Source organism: Hypanus sabinus, unplaced genomic scaffold (genome assembly GCF_030144855.1).
Source record: "Hypanus sabinus isolate sHypSab1 unplaced genomic scaffold, sHypSab1.hap1 scaffold_1476, whole genome shotgun sequence".
Taxonomy (NCBI): domain Eukaryota; kingdom Metazoa; phylum Chordata; class Chondrichthyes; order Myliobatiformes; family Dasyatidae; genus Hypanus; species Hypanus sabinus.
In genome coordinates, this window is record NW_026779550.1 from 42,731 (window position 1) to 60,844 (window position 18,114).

Consider the following 18,114-nt stretch of genomic DNA (forward strand, 5'->3'; position numbering starts at 1 on the left):
TTGTTAAGCAAAGTTTAAAGATCTCGTCTCAATTTGGATTTTTTTTCGTTTAGCGAATATTTCATTATCTTCTCCCATTCTCCTTAATTATTTTTTTATCCCTTCCATGACTGACAAAGTCGTTAAGGGTTGGGATGAGCAAGGCAATAAATGTTTTTGGGACCTTTTTACCGCAGGATCTCTTGCTTCATTTGACCAATTGTCGACTAACTTGGCACTGCCAAAAACACAGTTTTACAGATACCTTCAAATTAGAGATTTCTTACGTTCCCTATTTCTTACTTTTCCAACAGGTCCTGATAAAAAAAATATTGGATGACCTTTTAAATTTAAAACCTTTTTGTTAATGGTTCTATTACCGGTATCTATAACTTGTTGATTGATTCTAGACAAGACTTTTAGATAAAATAAAAAAAGCTTGAGAGGATGAGCTAAATTATTTCCATAACTCAATCACTCGAGTACCTGAATGTCGTCGTACATCTCCTCTGCACTGTCTGCAGCTCAGTGCCATCTTATCCAGAGGAGGACGAGGGAAACGGAACACTCTACTCAAAGTGTGGCTTCACTGACGTCTTGTACAATTCCAACTTGACCACCCTACTCCTGGACTCATTGCCCTGACGGATGAAGGGCGGCGAGACGGGCGCTTTCTTCACCACCGTCCACCTGTGACTCCACTTTCTGAGAACCGTATATTCGATAACATTTGCATATACCACCTGTCTATCACTTCCTTACTTTCCATGACGAGATGAAGGTCATCGGGCTGCATCTCCAGTTCCCTAACCCGGTCCCCAAGTAGCTCCAGCCAAAGCCCGACTGCTCTGCCTTAGATCACTCCTTTGATGACCGCTCCTCTAGGCAGTGTCTCCCTTTTATGCCTGAACCTTCCCCGCTGTCCAGCGCACGACTGGTGCTCCGGCTAGAGCCACTGACAGGCCACGCACAATGGACTAACACTCTCAGAGCTCCCTTTGGAAATAACTGCCGCCGATCGGCAAAGTACATTCTCTACCGGACTCTCCTCCTTCTATTGCTCTTTCTCTCTCTCATTCTCTCTCAGACGGTCTGAACTCCACCTACTCAGTGCTAAAACTACCGGAAGACGAACTTCACATCGATGATAACCATCCCATTGCCTCGGGACATGCCGAAGTGTCAGTGGCTGCAGAGACAGGTCAGAGTTCACAATAATGACATCACTCTGAAGGGATCACGTGCTTTAGACAAAAGTGTTCAAGTTCTGATGCATTTGCATCGACGACTTCCTCTGGCAGCTCTTCCCACAGACGGACCACTGTCTGGGTAAAAAAAAAAAATGTTGTCACTCTTCTCCCCAGTTACATCACCTACAGCTATCACCATATCCCGGAGCGTTTTGGTCCTTGAGTCTCCAAGCCAAGAGAAAAATGACTCTGCGTTCACCTTGTCTATGCCCCGTGTGGTTTTATACAACCCTGTCCGGTCACCTCTGCGCTCCGAGGCATATGATCACAAACTGCCTGAATTATTTCCTTAACTCAGTCTCTGAAGTCCCTGAATGTTCGTAAATCTCCTCTGTACTATATAACCATATAACAATCACAGCACGGAAACAGGCCATCCCGGCCCTCCTAGTCCGTACCGTACTCTTAATCTCACTGTCACTGTCTCCAGCTCAGTGGCATCTTATCCAGTGGAGAACGAGGGAAAAGGAACACTCTACCCCAAGTGTGGCTTCGCTGAAGTCTGTCCATTTCCAACGTGACCTCCCATCCCCTGTACTCATTGTCCTGACGGTTGAAGGGCGGCGCGGCAGAAGCTTTCTTCAACTGGGTACCTGAAGCGCCCTCGGTCCCTCTGTTCTACAACACCCCACGGTCCAGGTCTGCCCGTGACTCCATCTTCAGAGAACCGTGTCCCTGTAACCTTTGGTCCCTCTGTTCTACGACACTCCTCAGGGTCCCTGTCTACCCGTGACTCCATCTTCAGGGTATCGTGTCCCTGCACTCCTTGGTCCCACTGTTCTACAACACGCCCCAGGGTCCTTGACTGCCCGTGACTTCATCTTCAGGGAATCGTGTCCCTGTACCCCTAGGTCCCTCTGTTCTACAACATTTCCCAGGGTTCCTGACTAGCCGTGATCCCAATTGCAGGAAACAATGTCCCTTTGCCTCTGGGACCCTCTGTTCTACAATACTCTCCACGGCCCTGCCTGCCGGCGACGTCAGTTTCACGTAACCATGCATTTGTAGCCCTCCGTTCTTTAACATCTCCCAAGTTTCCACTCGTTAACCGTGGAAGTCCCACCCTGTTGTTTGTCTACCTGAAATGAAATAGCTCAAAATAAAATGTATGTGCTCCTGCTCGGCCAACTTCTCCGGCTGATCGAGGTCCCACTGTAAGAGATAAATGTCTCCACTGCCTAAAACGCCGTCGGCGTTAATGTCATCTGCAAGCTCACCTACCGCGTATTGTGTAATCTGCCGTAGTTGACAAACCACCACCGACCCCCCAGTTGACGTCGCTACTGACAGGCTTCCAGACTGAGAAATGAACTGCAACCCTTAAGCGTGTCCGCTATCGCCGAGCCAATTGTATACCTAATCAGCCATTCCTCCCTGCGTCGCACACCGTCTCCCAGAGCGGTATGCCGTTTTGGGACTTTTTAAAATCTGTGTACATTACATCCTGCACCTCGACCTGATCAGTCCTCCGCAATCAAATTGGTCAGACAGATCTGTCACCCCATCTCCAGACCAGTCTGAGCTCTTGTTAATAGCCTTGTTCAAGCCACAGTATGGTACATCTGCTATCAATTCCTATTCTGTCCTTCACAGTCAGATCCGCCCGGGAATTCCCCCTGGGTTTCTCGCCACCTGTCATCTCCTTCATCCTTCTCTCCTATACTCTCCTTATCTTTCCCTCTCCCTCCCATTCTCACGGCTCCATTCCTTCTCGGTCTCTCTGTACATTCCTGTTTCCCATCTCCCAGAGTGATCTACCATCTGGGGTCTTGATACGGGACTTGTCAAGGGTCCGTTATAGCGACCAATTTGGACGTATCAGCGAGTCAAATTCTCCTGGGTGTCACGGTCCGTTCCGAGGTCCGCATTCCAGTTCATGGTCCGGTCTGCAGCCTCCGGACTCGGGTCCTCGGACTGTCCCTTATTTCGGTTGAACTTAATCATAGCACTTGATCCTCATCTTGTAGCTGGGAATATAAGTGGCCCTGGGATTGAGTGTGGTTGGGGGGTGGTCATCTTGTCAATCTTCCCTGGGATCTTGTCCTCGCCTCCGTGGGCTAAATCAGGCCGTTCTGCTGATGCCTTGCGGGGAAATCTGTCTTGTATTGTCTTTGCCTCCGTCGGGTAATTCAGTCCGTTCTGCCATTACCCGATGGATGGTCCTGCCAAACCTTGATGTGGAGTAACAGTTGAGTCCCGGCTTGTTGAAGGATAACTCCCGGCTGCATGTCTACGTGCTGTCCATGTCAGTGTCTTGTTAAAGAGGAGTCCCGACTTGTCGAAGGATAAGTCCCGGCTCTTTGTTGAGGTACAGTTCCTAGTCTGCCTCCAAGCTCCAGCCTCCGAGTTATTCAAGCGCCAAGCTCTTCAAGAACCAAAGCCCAAAGCTCGATCTCCAAGAACCGCAGCCTCAAGCCTAGAGAACCAAGAATCCCAGCCTCAAGCCTCGAGCTCCAAGAACTCCAGCCTCAAGCCTCGATAAACAAGAATCCCAGCCTCAAGCCTCGAGCTCCAAGAACTCCAGCCTCAAGCCTCGAACTCTAAGAACCCCAACCTCAAACCTCGAGAACCAAGAATCCCAATCTCAAGCCTCGAGAACCAAGAATCCCAATCTCAAGCCTCGAGAACCAAGAATCCCAATCTCAAGCCTCGAGAACCAAGAATCCCAATCTCAAGCCTCGAGAACCAAGAATCCCAATCTCAAGCCCCGAACTCCACGAATCCCAATCTCAAGCTCCAAGAACCCAGGCCTCGTCACGTCTACGCCTGGTTTGGGGTCCGAACCCAAGTCAAGACTCGGTCCTTGTCCAGTCACGGGCTCGGGGTCCACGCCCAGGCTCCTTGCCCACAGTCCCTCGTCCTGGTCCTGCTCTCCTAGCTAGTCTGCGACCTGTCCCGTCCGTTAGTTCTGTCCCGTCTTGTTCTTAGTGCTTTAGTGTCTGTGTCCTGCATCAACGCCCACCCAACCTTATGACACTGAGATCCACAAAATTCTGCAGAGTCGTCTACAAAGTGAAAAACAAAATATTGTCTTCCCTTTTCACCATGTCTACTACACTGTTCTCATGAAACGTCCTGGTTCCTCACTAAAAATATAATCACTGCTCCGCCCATGACCGCAAGAAACTGCAGAGCGTTGTGGAAAGAGCTGAGCCCAGCTCCGCAACCAGCTTCCCCTCCATGAACTCTGACTGCACTTCCTGCTGCCTCGGGAATACAGTCAGCATCATCAAATAAATGGTTCCAGCCACCCCGAACAGTTTCTCCTCTGCACCCTCCCATCGGAGTGAAAATGGGAAATCATGTATAAGGTGGTTCAAGGACAGTTTGTACACGACAGTAATCAGACTACTGAACGGACACCTAATACGATAAGATGTACTGTTGACCTCAAATCCTCCTCTTCGTGGCTCTTCAACCTTATAGACTGCCTGGACTGCAATTTCTCAGTAACGTTGATACTTTATTCTGCATTCTAAGATCGAGTAACCTTGTTCTCCTCCAATGAGGTGACCTGTAACTATGGACGTGGGTGGGATCTCCCCTGTCTGTGATGTATATAAACGATCTGAATGAAAGTATAGGTGGGTAGTTTGTTCTGTTTCTAGATGTTAGGCTGATGGGTCTTGTGGATCGCTTAGAGGACCTGTAAAGACATGGATCAGTTTCTGATTTGTGATGGAGAAATGTTAAAAGCTGTTTAACCCGGACAATCTTAAACTGTCGCACCTTGGTAGGTCAAATATCCAGAGATAGCGGACTATTAAATTCAGAACCTTCAAGTGTGTTGTTCAGCACCGGGGTCCTGTAGACCTATGCATTGGTTCATCCATTCTGAGAGGATGACGAAGAAGGCTTATATCATTCTTACCATTATCAGTTATACCAAGCTTATATCAGTTGGGGCACTGAGTTTAAAACTTCGGCTGTTATAATGCAACTTCATAAAAACAAAAATCACTGGTTAGGCTGAATCAGGCGTATTGTATACAGTTCTGGTCACCCCATTATCGGAAGGATGTCAGGGCGTTGGGGAGCTTCCGGAGAGGTTTAACAGGACTCTGACGGGATTCGGTGGCATGTGTTACAAGGAGAGGTCGGACACCTGGGTCGCTTCCTCTGGAGCCGAGGAGGCTCAGGGGAGATCAGACTGATCTCTGGAATCCGTCAGACACCTGTCAGCCTTTGTCAAGTCAAGGAATTTGGACTCTCGGCGATGACGGCTGAAAGTAGATGGGATTGTGAGAGGGAGGGGTGATCGTGATGGTGGGATAGGGCGCGGATGGTGGGTGGAAGGGAGACCCAGTGGGGGACACGGCTGATTTCACACACACTCTGAATGGGCTCTCGACAGGTGCGCAGAAACAGGAGCCGAAGCAGAACATCGGAAATCGATCCGTCCGTAAGATCTCCCTACTCTGTCTCGTTACGATCGGCGTCGCGATGGTGGCCGGGCTTTCGATCTATGGTGAGTGGGACAGGCTCCGGTTGTAGTCATACCGTAAACAAACAGAGTCAAATTAAATGTTAGCGCAAAAAGCTCACTCTGACACCGACACGTTCCTCACCGTGACAGCGGCAAGACCCTCGCCGTGACACAGACGTTACCCTCAACATAGCATAGAGAAGACCCTTACCATTATTACGATAGTACCCTCACACCGTGCACGACAGTACACTTGCCGTGACACCGACACATCTCTCACCGCTACACTGCCACAGCCTTCACCGTGAGATCTGCACACCCTTCTCTGTGACATCGACACTCCCCTATCCATGACACCAGCATTCCCGACACTCCCAACACCGTGCCACCGTCCAGTCCACACCATTACACCAACACTCCCCTAACCGTGACTTTTACCTCACATCGTAACGCTGACACTGTCACGTCCCTCAACCGTGACACCTTTCAGACCCCACTTCGGGACATCGTAACGCCCCTTACCATGTCATGGACTTCCCCCTCACTGTGACATGGACACTCCGTCTCACTGTAATACTGACACTTCCAGCACAGTGATCCGGACACTCTCCACACCGTGACACCGACTCTCCCTTTAATGTGACACCGCTACTCCCCTGAACGTGACACCGAGACGGAGAACTGTGACACCCTTACACCGACACTCCCTTTCACCGTGACACTTACACTCCCCACACCGCAACATTGACACCCCCCTCACAGTGACACCACCACTTCGCTCACCGTGACACCAACACTCTCCTCACTGTGACACCGGCACAAACTTCTCCGTAACAATGATGCAACCTTCTGCGTGAAAGCAACACACCCCACATCGTGACATCGACAGGCTCCTCTCTGTGACACCATCATTCCCAATATTGTGTCACAGAGAGGTCAATCACTGTGACACAAACAGACATATCACTGTGACGTCGTCACACACCTCACTGTGACACAGACACACTGCTCAGTGTGACACCGACACATCTCTCATTGTGACACCGACAGGCCCCTCACTATAACAGTCACACATCCCTCACTGTGACATAGACACGCACCTCAGTGCGACATCGACACTCCCCACACAGTGACATCGACACTCCTCAGACCTCGTCACATCGAGACCTCTCACTGTGACACAGACACTCCCCTCATCTGACACCGACACACCTCATACCGTGTCACTGACACATACTTTACTATCCCTCTCAGTATCGCAGACTCGACAGTCTCTGATCACCGCCGACCGAAACTACCGGAGACTTTGGGAACAACATCAGGAGATGAACAGGACCCAGCGCCAATATCAACAGCATGTCCATGAGTTGAACACAACCCTTGAATCCAGGACATCCGAGAACTCCCTCCTGGATCTCTCTCAGAGAACCTGCCTGAATAGTCTTTCCGCCATGAACAACAACCTGACTATCCTCGAAAACAACATTTCCGTCCTCAACTCGGATCTCTCGGAGCTGAATCGAACGCACAACGATCTCCGTTATCAGTTCAATCAGCTCGAAATGAAGTACAGAAACATCACCGAAAACAAAGCTCAGATTTGCCAATACCTTATTAGGAGAACAGGTGAGACGACATCCTCCGTTTCAACTGCTCCATATAACAGGGGGTGAGAATGGAAGATGTGGAGAGTTTCACTGCATCACTTACCCCGGGAGTATGCGATGGGACAGTGTGGAGGGAGATTCACTCTGTGTCTGACACCGGGAGTGTGTGATGGGACGGTGTGGAGGGAGTTTCACTCTGTCTCTGACCCCGGGAGTGTGTGATCGGACGGTGTGGAGGAAGATTCACTCTGTCTCTGACCCGGAGAGTGCGTTATGGAACGGTGTGGAGGGAGTTTCGCTGTGTGTCTGACCCTGGGAGTGTGTGATGGGACGGTGTGGAGGGGGTTTCTCTGTATATCTGATACCGGGAGTGTGTGATGGGACTGTGTGGAGGGAGATTCACTCTGTGCCTGACCCCGGGATGTGTGATGTGACGTTGTGGACCGAAATTTACTCTGCGCCTGACCCCGGGAGTGTGTGATGGGATGGTGTGGAGGGAGATTCACTCTGTGTCTGATCTCGTGAGTTTGTGACGGGACGGTGTGGAGGCAGATACATATAGTATCTGAGCCCGGGAGTGTGTGGTGGGACTGTGTGGAGAGAGATTCACTCTGTGCCTGACCCCGGGATGTGAATTGTGACGTTGTGGACCGAAATTTACTCTGCGCCTGACCCCGGGAGTGTGTGATGGGACGGTGTGGAGGGGGTTTCTCTGTATATCTGATACCGGGAGTGTGTGATGGGACGGTGTGGAGGGAGATTCACTCTGTGTCTGATCTCGTGAGTTTGTGACGGGACGGTGTGGAGGGAGATTCACTCTGTGTCTAACCCGGGAGTGTGTGATGGGATGGTGTGGAGGGAGATTCACTCTGTGTCTGATCTCGTGAGTTTGTGATGGGATGGTGTGGAGGGAGATTCACTCTGTGTCTGATCTCGTGAGTTTGTGATGGGACGGTGTGGAGGCAGATACATCTAGTATCTGACCCCGGGAGTGTGTGATGGGACGGTGTGGAGGCAGATACATCTAGTATCTGAGCCCGGGAGTGTGTGATGGGGCGGTGTGTAAGAAGCTTAAACACAAAGTACTCTGCAGATGTTGCGGTCAAAGCAACACACACAATACGATTGATGAATTTAACAGGTCGGGCAGCTTCCGTGGAAAGGAACAGTCAACGTGTTATAGCTGTGACCCTTCGCCAGGACTGAGGGGTGGGCCAGGGACTCTATAGAGAACATGGGGGAAGTTTGGGAAGGTTAACGATGGTCGGTGCTTGGTGAAAAACAAGTGAGGGTTGAGATCAAGATGAGTGTAATGGGAAGCAGCGAGGGGATAGGCAGGAAAGGTAAAGAAGCTTCCCCTATGGATGTTGCCTGATGTGGAGATCAAGTCGTATGAATCAAGGTTAGCAGAGCTGGGACTTTTCTATTTGGAACGTAGAAGAATGAGAGGGGACGATATGGTCTACAAGATTATGAGAGGCATTGATAGGGTGGATAGTCAGTACCTGTTTTGCAGGGCACCAATAGCAAACACCAGGCGGCATATGTAAAACGTCAGGGAGGGAAGTTTAGGGGAGATATCAGGGGTAAGGTTTTTACATAGACGGTTGTGAGCGCCTGGAATGACTTGCCAAGGATGGTGGTGGAGGCTAAAACTTTAGGGACATTTACGAGCCTCTTGGACAGGCACGGGGTTGAAAGAAAAATGGAGGGTAATGGTGTAGTGTGGCTTTAGTAATTTTTTTAAAGGATTGTGCCACTTGTGTTTTATTGTTCGAAGGAATGTAAGGGAAAAACATTATATGTAGTGGAAGAAGGAAAAACCATGAGGGAGGTGAGAGTGAGCTGGAGGAGGAGGAAGAGTGAAAGTGGGAAGAGGAAGGGAGCTGGAGGGAATTACTCGAAGTTGGAGAATTCAAGGCAGCTTCCATCTGTGTCTGACACTGGATAGTGTGTAGGGACGGTGTGCAACCAGCGACACCTACTGTCTGATGCCGGGAATGCGTGATTCGACAGGACGGGAACTGTATTGCATCACTTTGCGTCTGACCCTGACTGTGTGAAGAGATGATGCATCAGGACACTCTCTCTGCGATTGACGTCTCGGTGATAGCTCGGGACAAGCGGGTTTTGCTCTATGTTTGACTGCTAGAATGAGTGACGTCACTGGCGGAGTGAGCTTCGCTCCACGTCTGATCCCAAAGGAATGTGACAGGACGATGTGGAGGGTGTTTCATATCTACCCCGGGTGTGGGTGATGGGACGGTGTGCAGGGAGTTTCACTCTATGTCTGACCCCGGGAGTGTGTGATGGGACGGTGTGGAGGGAGTTTCACTCTGTGTCTGACCTCTGGTATGTGTGATGGGACGGTGTGGGGGGAGATTCACTCTGTGTCTGACCCCTGGTGTGTGTGATGGGACGGTGCGGAGGGAGATTCACTCTGTGACTGACCCCGGGAGTGTGTGATGGGACGGTACGGAGGGATATTCACTCTGCGTCTGACCCCGGGAATTTGTGATGGGATGGTGTGGAGGGAGATTCACTCTGTGACTGACCCGGGAGTGTGTGATGGGACGGTGTGGAGGGAGGCTCACTCTGTCTCTGACCCCGGGAGTGTGTGATGGGATGGTGTGGAGGGAGATTCACTCTGTGTCTGACCCCGGGAGTGTGTGAAGGGATGGTGTGGAGGGAGATTCACTCTGTGTCTGACCAGGGGAGTGTGTGATGGGACGGTGTGGAGGAAGATTCACTCTGTGTCTGAACCAAGGAGTGTGCGACGGGACAGTGTGGAGGGAATTTCACTCTGTTTGATCCTGGACAATGTGATGGGACCATGTGGAATGACCGACATCTGATTTCCGAGCCCGGGAGTGTGTTATAGGACGAAGTGGAGGGAGCTTAAACACAAAATATTCTGCACATGCTGCGGGTAAAGCAACACGCACATCACGATTGATGCACTCAGCAGGTCGGGAGGATTCCGTGGAAAGGAACAGTCAACGTTTTATGGCTGCGACCCTTCGTCAGGACTGAGCGGTGGGAGCAGGGGCACTATCGAGAACATGGGAGAAAGGTGGGAAGGATAAGTATGGTAGGTGCTGGATGAGAAACCGGTAAGAGGGAAGATCAAGGTGAGAGTTATGGGTAGCAGGGAAGGTAAAGAAAGCTCCCCTATGGATGCTGCCGGGTTTGGAGATCAAGTCATATGAAGCAAGGTTAGCAGAGCTGGGACTTTTTTCTTTGGAGCGTAGAAGACTGAGAGGGGACTTGATAGAGCTCTACAAGATTAAGAGAGGCATAGATAGGATGGAGAGTCAGTACCTGTTTCCCAGAGCGCCAATAGGCTAAAACATTCAGGGTATTTTAGAGCCTCTTTGACAAGCACATTAATGAAAGAAACATGGAAGGTTATAGGGTAGCGTGGGTTTAGTACATTTTGCAAAGATTACATTGGTTGGCACAACATGGAGGGCTGAGGTGCCTGCATTGTGCTGTGGTGTTCAATGGTTCTAAGGAATGTAATAGAAAAGCACGATAGATAGTCGAAGGAAGCGGTACCATGAGGGAACTGATAGGGAGCTGGAGGAGGAGGGAACAAAGAAACACAGAAAATAGGTGAAGGAGTAGGCTATTCGGCCTTTCGAGCCTGCACCGCCATTCAGTATGGTCATGGCTGATCATCCAACTCAGAACCCTGTACCTGCTTTCTCTCCATACCCCCGATCCCTTTAGCCAAAAGGGTCATATCTAACTTCCTCATAAATATAGCCAATGAACCGGCCTCAACTGTTTCTTGTGGCAGAGAATTCCACAGATTCACCACTCTCTGTCTGAAGAAGTTTTTCCTCATATGTGTTTCCTTTTCCTAAAAGGCTTCCCCTTTAGACTAGAACTGTGACACCTTGTTCCGGACTTCCCCAACGTCGGACACAACCTTCCAGCATTTAGCCTATCCAATTCCTTTCGAATTTTATATGTTTCAATAAGATCCCCCCTTATCTTCTAAATTCCAGTGATTAAAACTGGGATGTGGGCAGGTAGGGGGAAGGAATTACTGGAAGCTGGAAAGTTCAAGGGAGCTTCGTTCTGTGTCTGACACTGGAAAGTGAGAAGCGACGATGTGCAAAACAGCGACACCTACTGTCTGATGCCGGGACTGTGTAATGCAGCAGGTCGGGTACTGTATTACATTACTTTGCCTCTGACCCTGACTGTGTGAAGAGATGATGGATCAGGACCTTCTCTCTGCGTTTGACATCTCTGTGATAGCTCGGAAGAAGCGGCTTTTGCTCTCCGTTTGACTACCTGAATGAGTGACGTGACTGTGCGGAGTGGGCTTCACTCCACGTCTGATCTCAAAAGAATGTGACAGAACTATGTGGAGGGAGTTTCACAGCGTCCCCGGCTATGTGTGAGATGGGACGGTGTAGAGGGTGTTTCACTCTGTGACTGACCCCGGGAGTGTGTGATGGCACGGTGTGGAGGGAGAATTCCTCTGTGTCTGAACCAGGGAGTGAGTGATAGGACTTTGTGGAGGGAGATTCACTCTGTGTCTGACCACGGGAGTGTGTGATCAGGCGGTGTGGAGGGAGATTCACTCTGTGTCTGACCCCGGTAGTGTGTGATGGGACAGTGCGGAGAGATTTTCACTCTGTGTTTGACCCTGGAAAATGTGATTGGGCCGTGTGGAATGAGCGACATCTAGTGTCTGAGCCCGGGAGTGTGTTATAGAATGGTATGGAGGGAAATTAAACACAAAGTACTCTGCACATGATGCGGTCAAGGCAACACAAACAACATGCTTGATGAACTTAGCAGGTCGGGCAGCTTCCGTGGAAAGGAACAGTCAATGTTTTATGCTCGTGACCCTTCCTCAGGACTGAGGGGTAGGGCAGGGGCACTATAGAGAACGTGGGGGAAGGGTGGGAAGGTTAAGGATGGTAGGTGCTAGGTGAAAAGCCAGTGAAGGGAAAAATGAAGCTGTGGGTTATGGGTAGCAGCTAGTGGATAGGCAGGAAAGGTAAGGAAGCCTCCCCTATGGATGTTGCCTGATGTGGAGATCAAGTCGTATGAAGCAAGGTTAACAGAGCTGGGAATTTTCTGTTTGGAGCGTAGAAGAATGAGACGGGACTTGATAGAGGTGTTCAGAATTATGAGAGGCATAGATAGGGAGGATAGACAGTACCTGTTTTGTAGGGCACCAACAGCAAACAACAGAGGGCATATGTAAACAGTAAGGGAGGGAAGTTTATTGGAAACCACAGGGTTATGACTTTTTAGTCAGAGGGTTTGTGAGCGGCTGGAATGACTTGCCAGCGATGGTGGTGGAGGCTAAAACATTAGGGGCATTTAAAAGTCTTTTGGACAGGCACATATTTGAAAGAATAATGGAGTGTTACTGGGTAGTGTGGGTTTAGTACATGTTTTTAAGATTTATATGGGACGGCACAGCATGGAGGGCTGAAGGGCCTGCATTGTGCTGTTGTGGTCTGTGGTTCTAACGAAGGTAAGAGGAAAGCTCCATGGGTAGTTGTAGTAGGTAGAAGCATGGTGGAGGTGACAGGGTGCTGGAGGAGGAGGAAGAGTGAAACTGGGATGCTAGTACGGAAGGGGAGGGAATTACTGGAAGGTGGAGAATCCATGGGAGCATCGTTCTGTACCTGACCCTGGAAAGTGTGAGGGGACGTTGTGCAAACCGCGACACCTAGTGTCTGATGCCGGGATTGTGAGATTCGGCTGGTCGGTACTGTATTACATCACTTTGATTCTGACCCTGACTTTGTGAAGAGATGATGCATCAGGACCTTCTCTCTGCGATAGACATTCTGTGATAGCTCGGAAGAAGCAGGTTTTGCTCTATGTTTGACTGCTAGAATGAGTGACGTGACTGGGCGGAGTGAGCTTCGCTCCGCGTCTGATCCAATCAAGAATGTGATTGAATGATGTGGAGGGAGATTCACATCGACCCCGGGGGTGTGTGACGAAACGGTGTGGCGGGAGATTCACTCTGTGTCTGACCCTGGGAGTGTTTGCTGGAACGGTGTGGAGGGAGATTCATTCTGTGTCTGACCGCGGCGTCTGTGATGGGACGATGTGGAGGGAGATACATTCTGTTTCTGGCCTCGGGAGAGTGTGATGGGACGGTGTGGAGGGAGCTTGACTCTGTGTCTGACCCCGGGAGTGTGTGATTTGTCCGTGTAGAGGGAGATTCTCTCTGTGTCTGACCCAGGGAATTTGTGATCAGACGGTGTGGAGGGAGATTCACTCTGTGTCTGACCCACGGTATGTCTGATAGGACGGTGTGGAGGGAGGTTCACTTTATGCCTGGTCCCGTGAGTGTGTGATGGACGGTGTGGAGGGAGATTCACTGTGTGTCTGACCACGGGGTTGTGTGATGGGACGGTGTGGAGGGAGCGTCACACTGTGTCTGAGCTCGGCAGTTTTTGATGGGACGGTGTAGAGGGAGATTCACTCTGTGTCTGACACCGAGAGTGTAAGATGGGACGGTGTAGAGGGAGATTCACTCTGTGTCAGACCCCGTTGGTGTGTGATGGGACGGTGCGGAGGGAGTGAGAGATGGGACGGTGCGGAGGGAGGGAGAGATGGGACGGTGTGGAGGGAGGCTAACTTTTTACTGATCCCAGTTGATGCGACGGGAATTATGGAGGGAGATATATGGTTCCTTTTTTCTTAGTTGCAGAACAAACGTGTCCGCAAATCTGGATCAAAAATGAAGACCGGTGTTATTTCATATCCAAGATCGCAAATACTTATGATGGAGCGAGGCAACATTGTTCAGAATTTGATTCAGGGCTCCTCGAAATAAATTCAAACAAGGAAAAGGTATGTCTTGCCCTGAGAAGAGATATCAGTAATCAGGAGATCCCGGGATGAGACAAACAGTGATTCTCCGCCCACACAATCCTAATCCGGCCACCGCCCCACCCCCCACACTCCTGGGAAGATCCTTCCACAATGTCCCGGCGCACACTCCCGGGGTCAGACACAGAGTGAATCTCCCTCCACAGCGTCTCATCACACACTCCCGGGGTCAAACACAGAGAGAATCTCCCTCCGCACCGTCCCATCACACACTCCCGGTGGCAGACACAGAGTGAATCTCCCTCCACACCGTCTCATCACACAATCCCGGGGTCAGACACAGAGTGAATCTCCCTCCACACCGCCCCATCACACACTCCCGGGGTCAGACACAGAGAGAATCTCCCTCCACACCGTCCCATCACACACTCCCGGGGTCGGACACAGAGTGAATCTCCCTCCGGACCGTCCCATCACACACTTCCGGGGTCAGACATAGTGAATGTCCCTCCAGACCGTCCCATCACACACCCCCGGGTTCAGACACAGAGTGAATCTCCCTCCACACCGTCCCATCACACACTCCCGGGGTCAGACAGAGAGTGAATCTCCCTCCACACCGTCCCATCACACACTCCCGGGGTCAGACAGAGAGTGAATCTCCCTCCACACCGCCCCATCACACACTCCCGGGGTCAGACACAGAGAGAATCTCCCTCCACACCGTCCCATCACACACTCCCGGGGTCGGACACAGAGTGAATCTCCCTCCGGACCGTCCCATCACACACTTCCGGGGTCAGACACAGTGAATGTCCCTCCAGACCGTCCCATCACACACCCCCGGGTTCAGACACAGAGTGAATCTCCCTCCACACCGTCCCATCACACACTCCCGGGTTCAGACAGAGAGTGAATCTCCCTCCACACCGTCCCATCACACACTCCCGGGGTCAGACAGAGAGTGAATCTCCCTCCACACCGTCCCATCACACACTCCCGGTTTCAGACACAGAGTGACGCTGACTCCACACCGTCCCATCACACACTCCCGGGGTCAGACAGAGAGTGAATCTCACTCCACACCGTCCCATCACACACTCCCGGGGTCAGACACAGAGTGAATCTCCCTCTACACCGCCCATCACACACTCCCGGGATCAGACACAGAGTGAATCTCCCTCCACACCGTCCCATCACACACTCCCGGGTTCAGACACAGAGTGACGCTGACTCCACACCGTCCCATCACACACTCCCGGGGTCAGTCACAGAGTGTATCCCCTCCACACCATCCCATCACACACTCCCGTGGTCTGACACAGAGTTAATCTTCCTCCACACCATCCCATCACACACTCCCGGGGTCAAACACAGAGTGAATCTCCCTCCACACTCCCGAGCTCAGTCAATGGGTGTTTCCCTCTCTGTTCCGTCCCTTCACATGGATATGCAATGAGAGAGTCTGTTTCTAAACATTATCTGAAATGATTTCATTTCACAGAATTTTGTTTCTAATGCTGTCTATCAATCTGTATCATACTGGATCGGAAAATGCGCAAACAGGTGAGTTTGTACTGTTGCCGGTCTGTGGTGTTGGATTGGGACAGTGGGTTAGTTTGGAGAATGAAACGAGGTCGTGTGGATAGAGTCGGGCAGTGGGATTAGTTTGAGTTCTGACACAGATCTATGGGCAGAGAGGGAGTCAGTGAGATCAGCTTGGACAAAGGCTCGGTGTTGTTTTGAGAGTGGAACCGCGGGATTAGTTTGTTGACTGACAGAGTGTTGTCCCGAGAGGGTGAGGAAGTGGGATTAATTTGGGAGATTATTCGGGATTTTAGCGGAGCGCGGTATAATGAGATTCGTTCGGCCATGGACCTGGAGCTGTGGGGAGAGCGCGGTATCATGGGATTAGTTCCGAGGCTGACTGTGGGCTGTGGGGAGAGCGCGGTATCATGGGATTAGTTCCGAGGCTGACAGGGCGCTGTGGGGAGAGCGCGGTATCATGGGATTAGTTCCGAGGCTGACAGGGGGCTGTGGGGAGAGCGCGGTATCATGGGATTAGTTCCGAGGCTGACAGGGGGCTGTGGGGAGAGCGCGGTATCATGGGATTAGTTCCGAGGCTGACAGGGGGCTGTGGGGAGAGCGCGGTATCATGGGATTAGTTCCGAGGCTGACAGGGGACTGTGGGCAGAGCGCGGTATCATGGGATTAGTTCCGAGGCTGACAGGGGGCTGTGGGGAGAGCGCGGTATCATGGGATTAGTTCCGAGGCTGACAGGGGGCTGTGGGGAGAACGCAGATCAGAGCTATTAGTTTGGCGACGTCTCCGGTTGTCTACTGTTGTGTCTCTATTGAAATTGTCTAACCCTCTTTGATAGAAATGTGGCCTCTGATCTTCTGTACAAGATATCCTATGGGTCGACCAGCTGCAGTAACTGCGGCTCGTACGGGAGTTATAATTGCAAATGGAAACACAGATTCATCTGCGAGAAGTCGGCACATTTAGACACGGATATTCCTGAAGAGATCAAAGGTTTCTGTCAACAGCCCGTGGGGCCGAGTTCAATCAACTGACTGCACCTCACTTCTCGCCATTCAATCTGCCCCACTCTCAAACCATTTCTACATCTCCCCCTTTCTACTGTTTTTTTTTCTCTTTTTACCCTTCATCTCTCTAAATCATTCCCTTTCCACCCCTCCTCTCCCGACCGAACCCCAGTCTCTGCCTCTCCTCTCACCGTTCTCTATACACACTCTCAACCAAGGGGAAAAAAGACTGTGCACATTCACCCTATCTGTGCCCCTCCTGGCTTCATACCCACGCTCCAACGAATATAGACACATCCTTCTTGTCTTCTCTCCATATCTCAGACGCTCGAGTCCCGGCAACATCCTCGGAATTCTCCCGCAGACACTCTTTCCAGCTCAGTGACATCTTTCCTCCATGAGGGCGACCGGAACTGAACACCGCCCTCCAAAAGCGGCCTCAGTGACGCCTTGTACAACTTCAACGTGAGCTCAGCACGGTGAAAAGTTGTAAAATTAACATAAATTTGGAAAATTAATAAATACTGCATACAGTTGAATACCGATGGAGTGTTTAAGTGTTCAGGGAGCGTTCGCAATCTGATGACGGAGGGGAAGCAACTGTTCGTAAATGGTTGAGTTTTAAGACGCCTGTACCCTTCCCCGATGGTTTCGATGAACACAGGGTATTTCCCGGCGGGAGTCCGGGGAATTTCACCGGCATTTCCTCCGTGATGAATGTGGTCTTCCCGAGGCATTTCTTCTTGAACATGTTCTCGGTGGAGGGGACGATTGCTGACAGGCAATAATTAGCAGTCTGAACCTTCAAGGGAAAGTGACAGCGAACCACACTTCGGGGAAAGCTGGATGTTCAGTCGGGAACATGGCACCTTCTCCGTGTTTGAATGAATGAGCTATGTGTAACCAGATGGATTCAGCATTCTGCTCTCTAGGTCTTAGCGTATATTGTCTCTCAGTGTCGGTCTAATCTCGACCTTAATTACGAACGCCAATCCACCTCCTTGACATTCCTGCTTATCTTTCAATATTGCCTGATATCCTTGGATATTAAATTCCCAATCCTCTGCACCCTGCAACCACGTCTCTATAACGACCACTATATCATTCCCTTTTGTAGTGATTTGTGCCACACGTTCACCGAACTTATTTGGAAAAATACGGGCATTCAGACAAAGTGACTTAACACTCATTGTGCTTTTAAAATCATGTTATCTTTCTCTCGTTACACTTGAATTTTCTTCGCTTCACTTCAGTCCAATCTTACTTTTTACTTTTACGCTTTTTATTTTTCTCGCGCAATGGAATGAAGGGAATGACAGACGCATGAGAGAGGAGCTTGCCCAGGGGGATTGGAGGAGGTTACTGGGGGCGACCACGGCATAGCAGTGTTGGGTAGAGTTTCGAGGAACAGTTCACAAGGCGCAGGATAGATATACCCCAGAGATAGAGAAGTTCTCATATGGCATCCGCGGCTGACGAGA

At 50.7% G+C, this 18,114-nt stretch overlaps 1 protein-coding gene across 4 annotated transcripts in view; it reads left to right on the forward strand.

Annotated features, from left to right (window-relative positions):
- Nucleotides 1–17,166, forward strand: part of LOC132387007 (oxidized low-density lipoprotein receptor 1-like) — a 30,567-nt gene extending 13,401 nt beyond the window's left edge. For 2 of the 4 annotated variants that reach the window (XM_059959362.1, XM_059959363.1), the window contains 6 exons: nt 1,067–1,180; nt 5,584–5,697; nt 6,910–7,281; nt 13,957–14,105; nt 15,589–15,650; nt 16,465–17,166. In XM_059959362.1, coding sequence (XP_059815345.1) covers nt 1,067–1,180; nt 5,584–5,697; nt 6,910–7,281; nt 13,957–14,105; nt 15,589–15,650; nt 16,465–16,660 — 1,007 coding nt within the window. In that variant the 3' untranslated portion in view covers nt 16,661–17,166. The remainder of the gene's footprint in view (nt 1–1,066; nt 1,181–5,583; nt 5,698–6,909; nt 7,282–13,956; nt 14,106–15,588; nt 15,651–16,464) is intronic. The other 2 variants (XM_059959364.1, XM_059959365.1) reach the window with 1 other exon arrangement.
- The last annotated feature ends 948 nt before the right edge of the window (nt 17,167–18,114 follow it).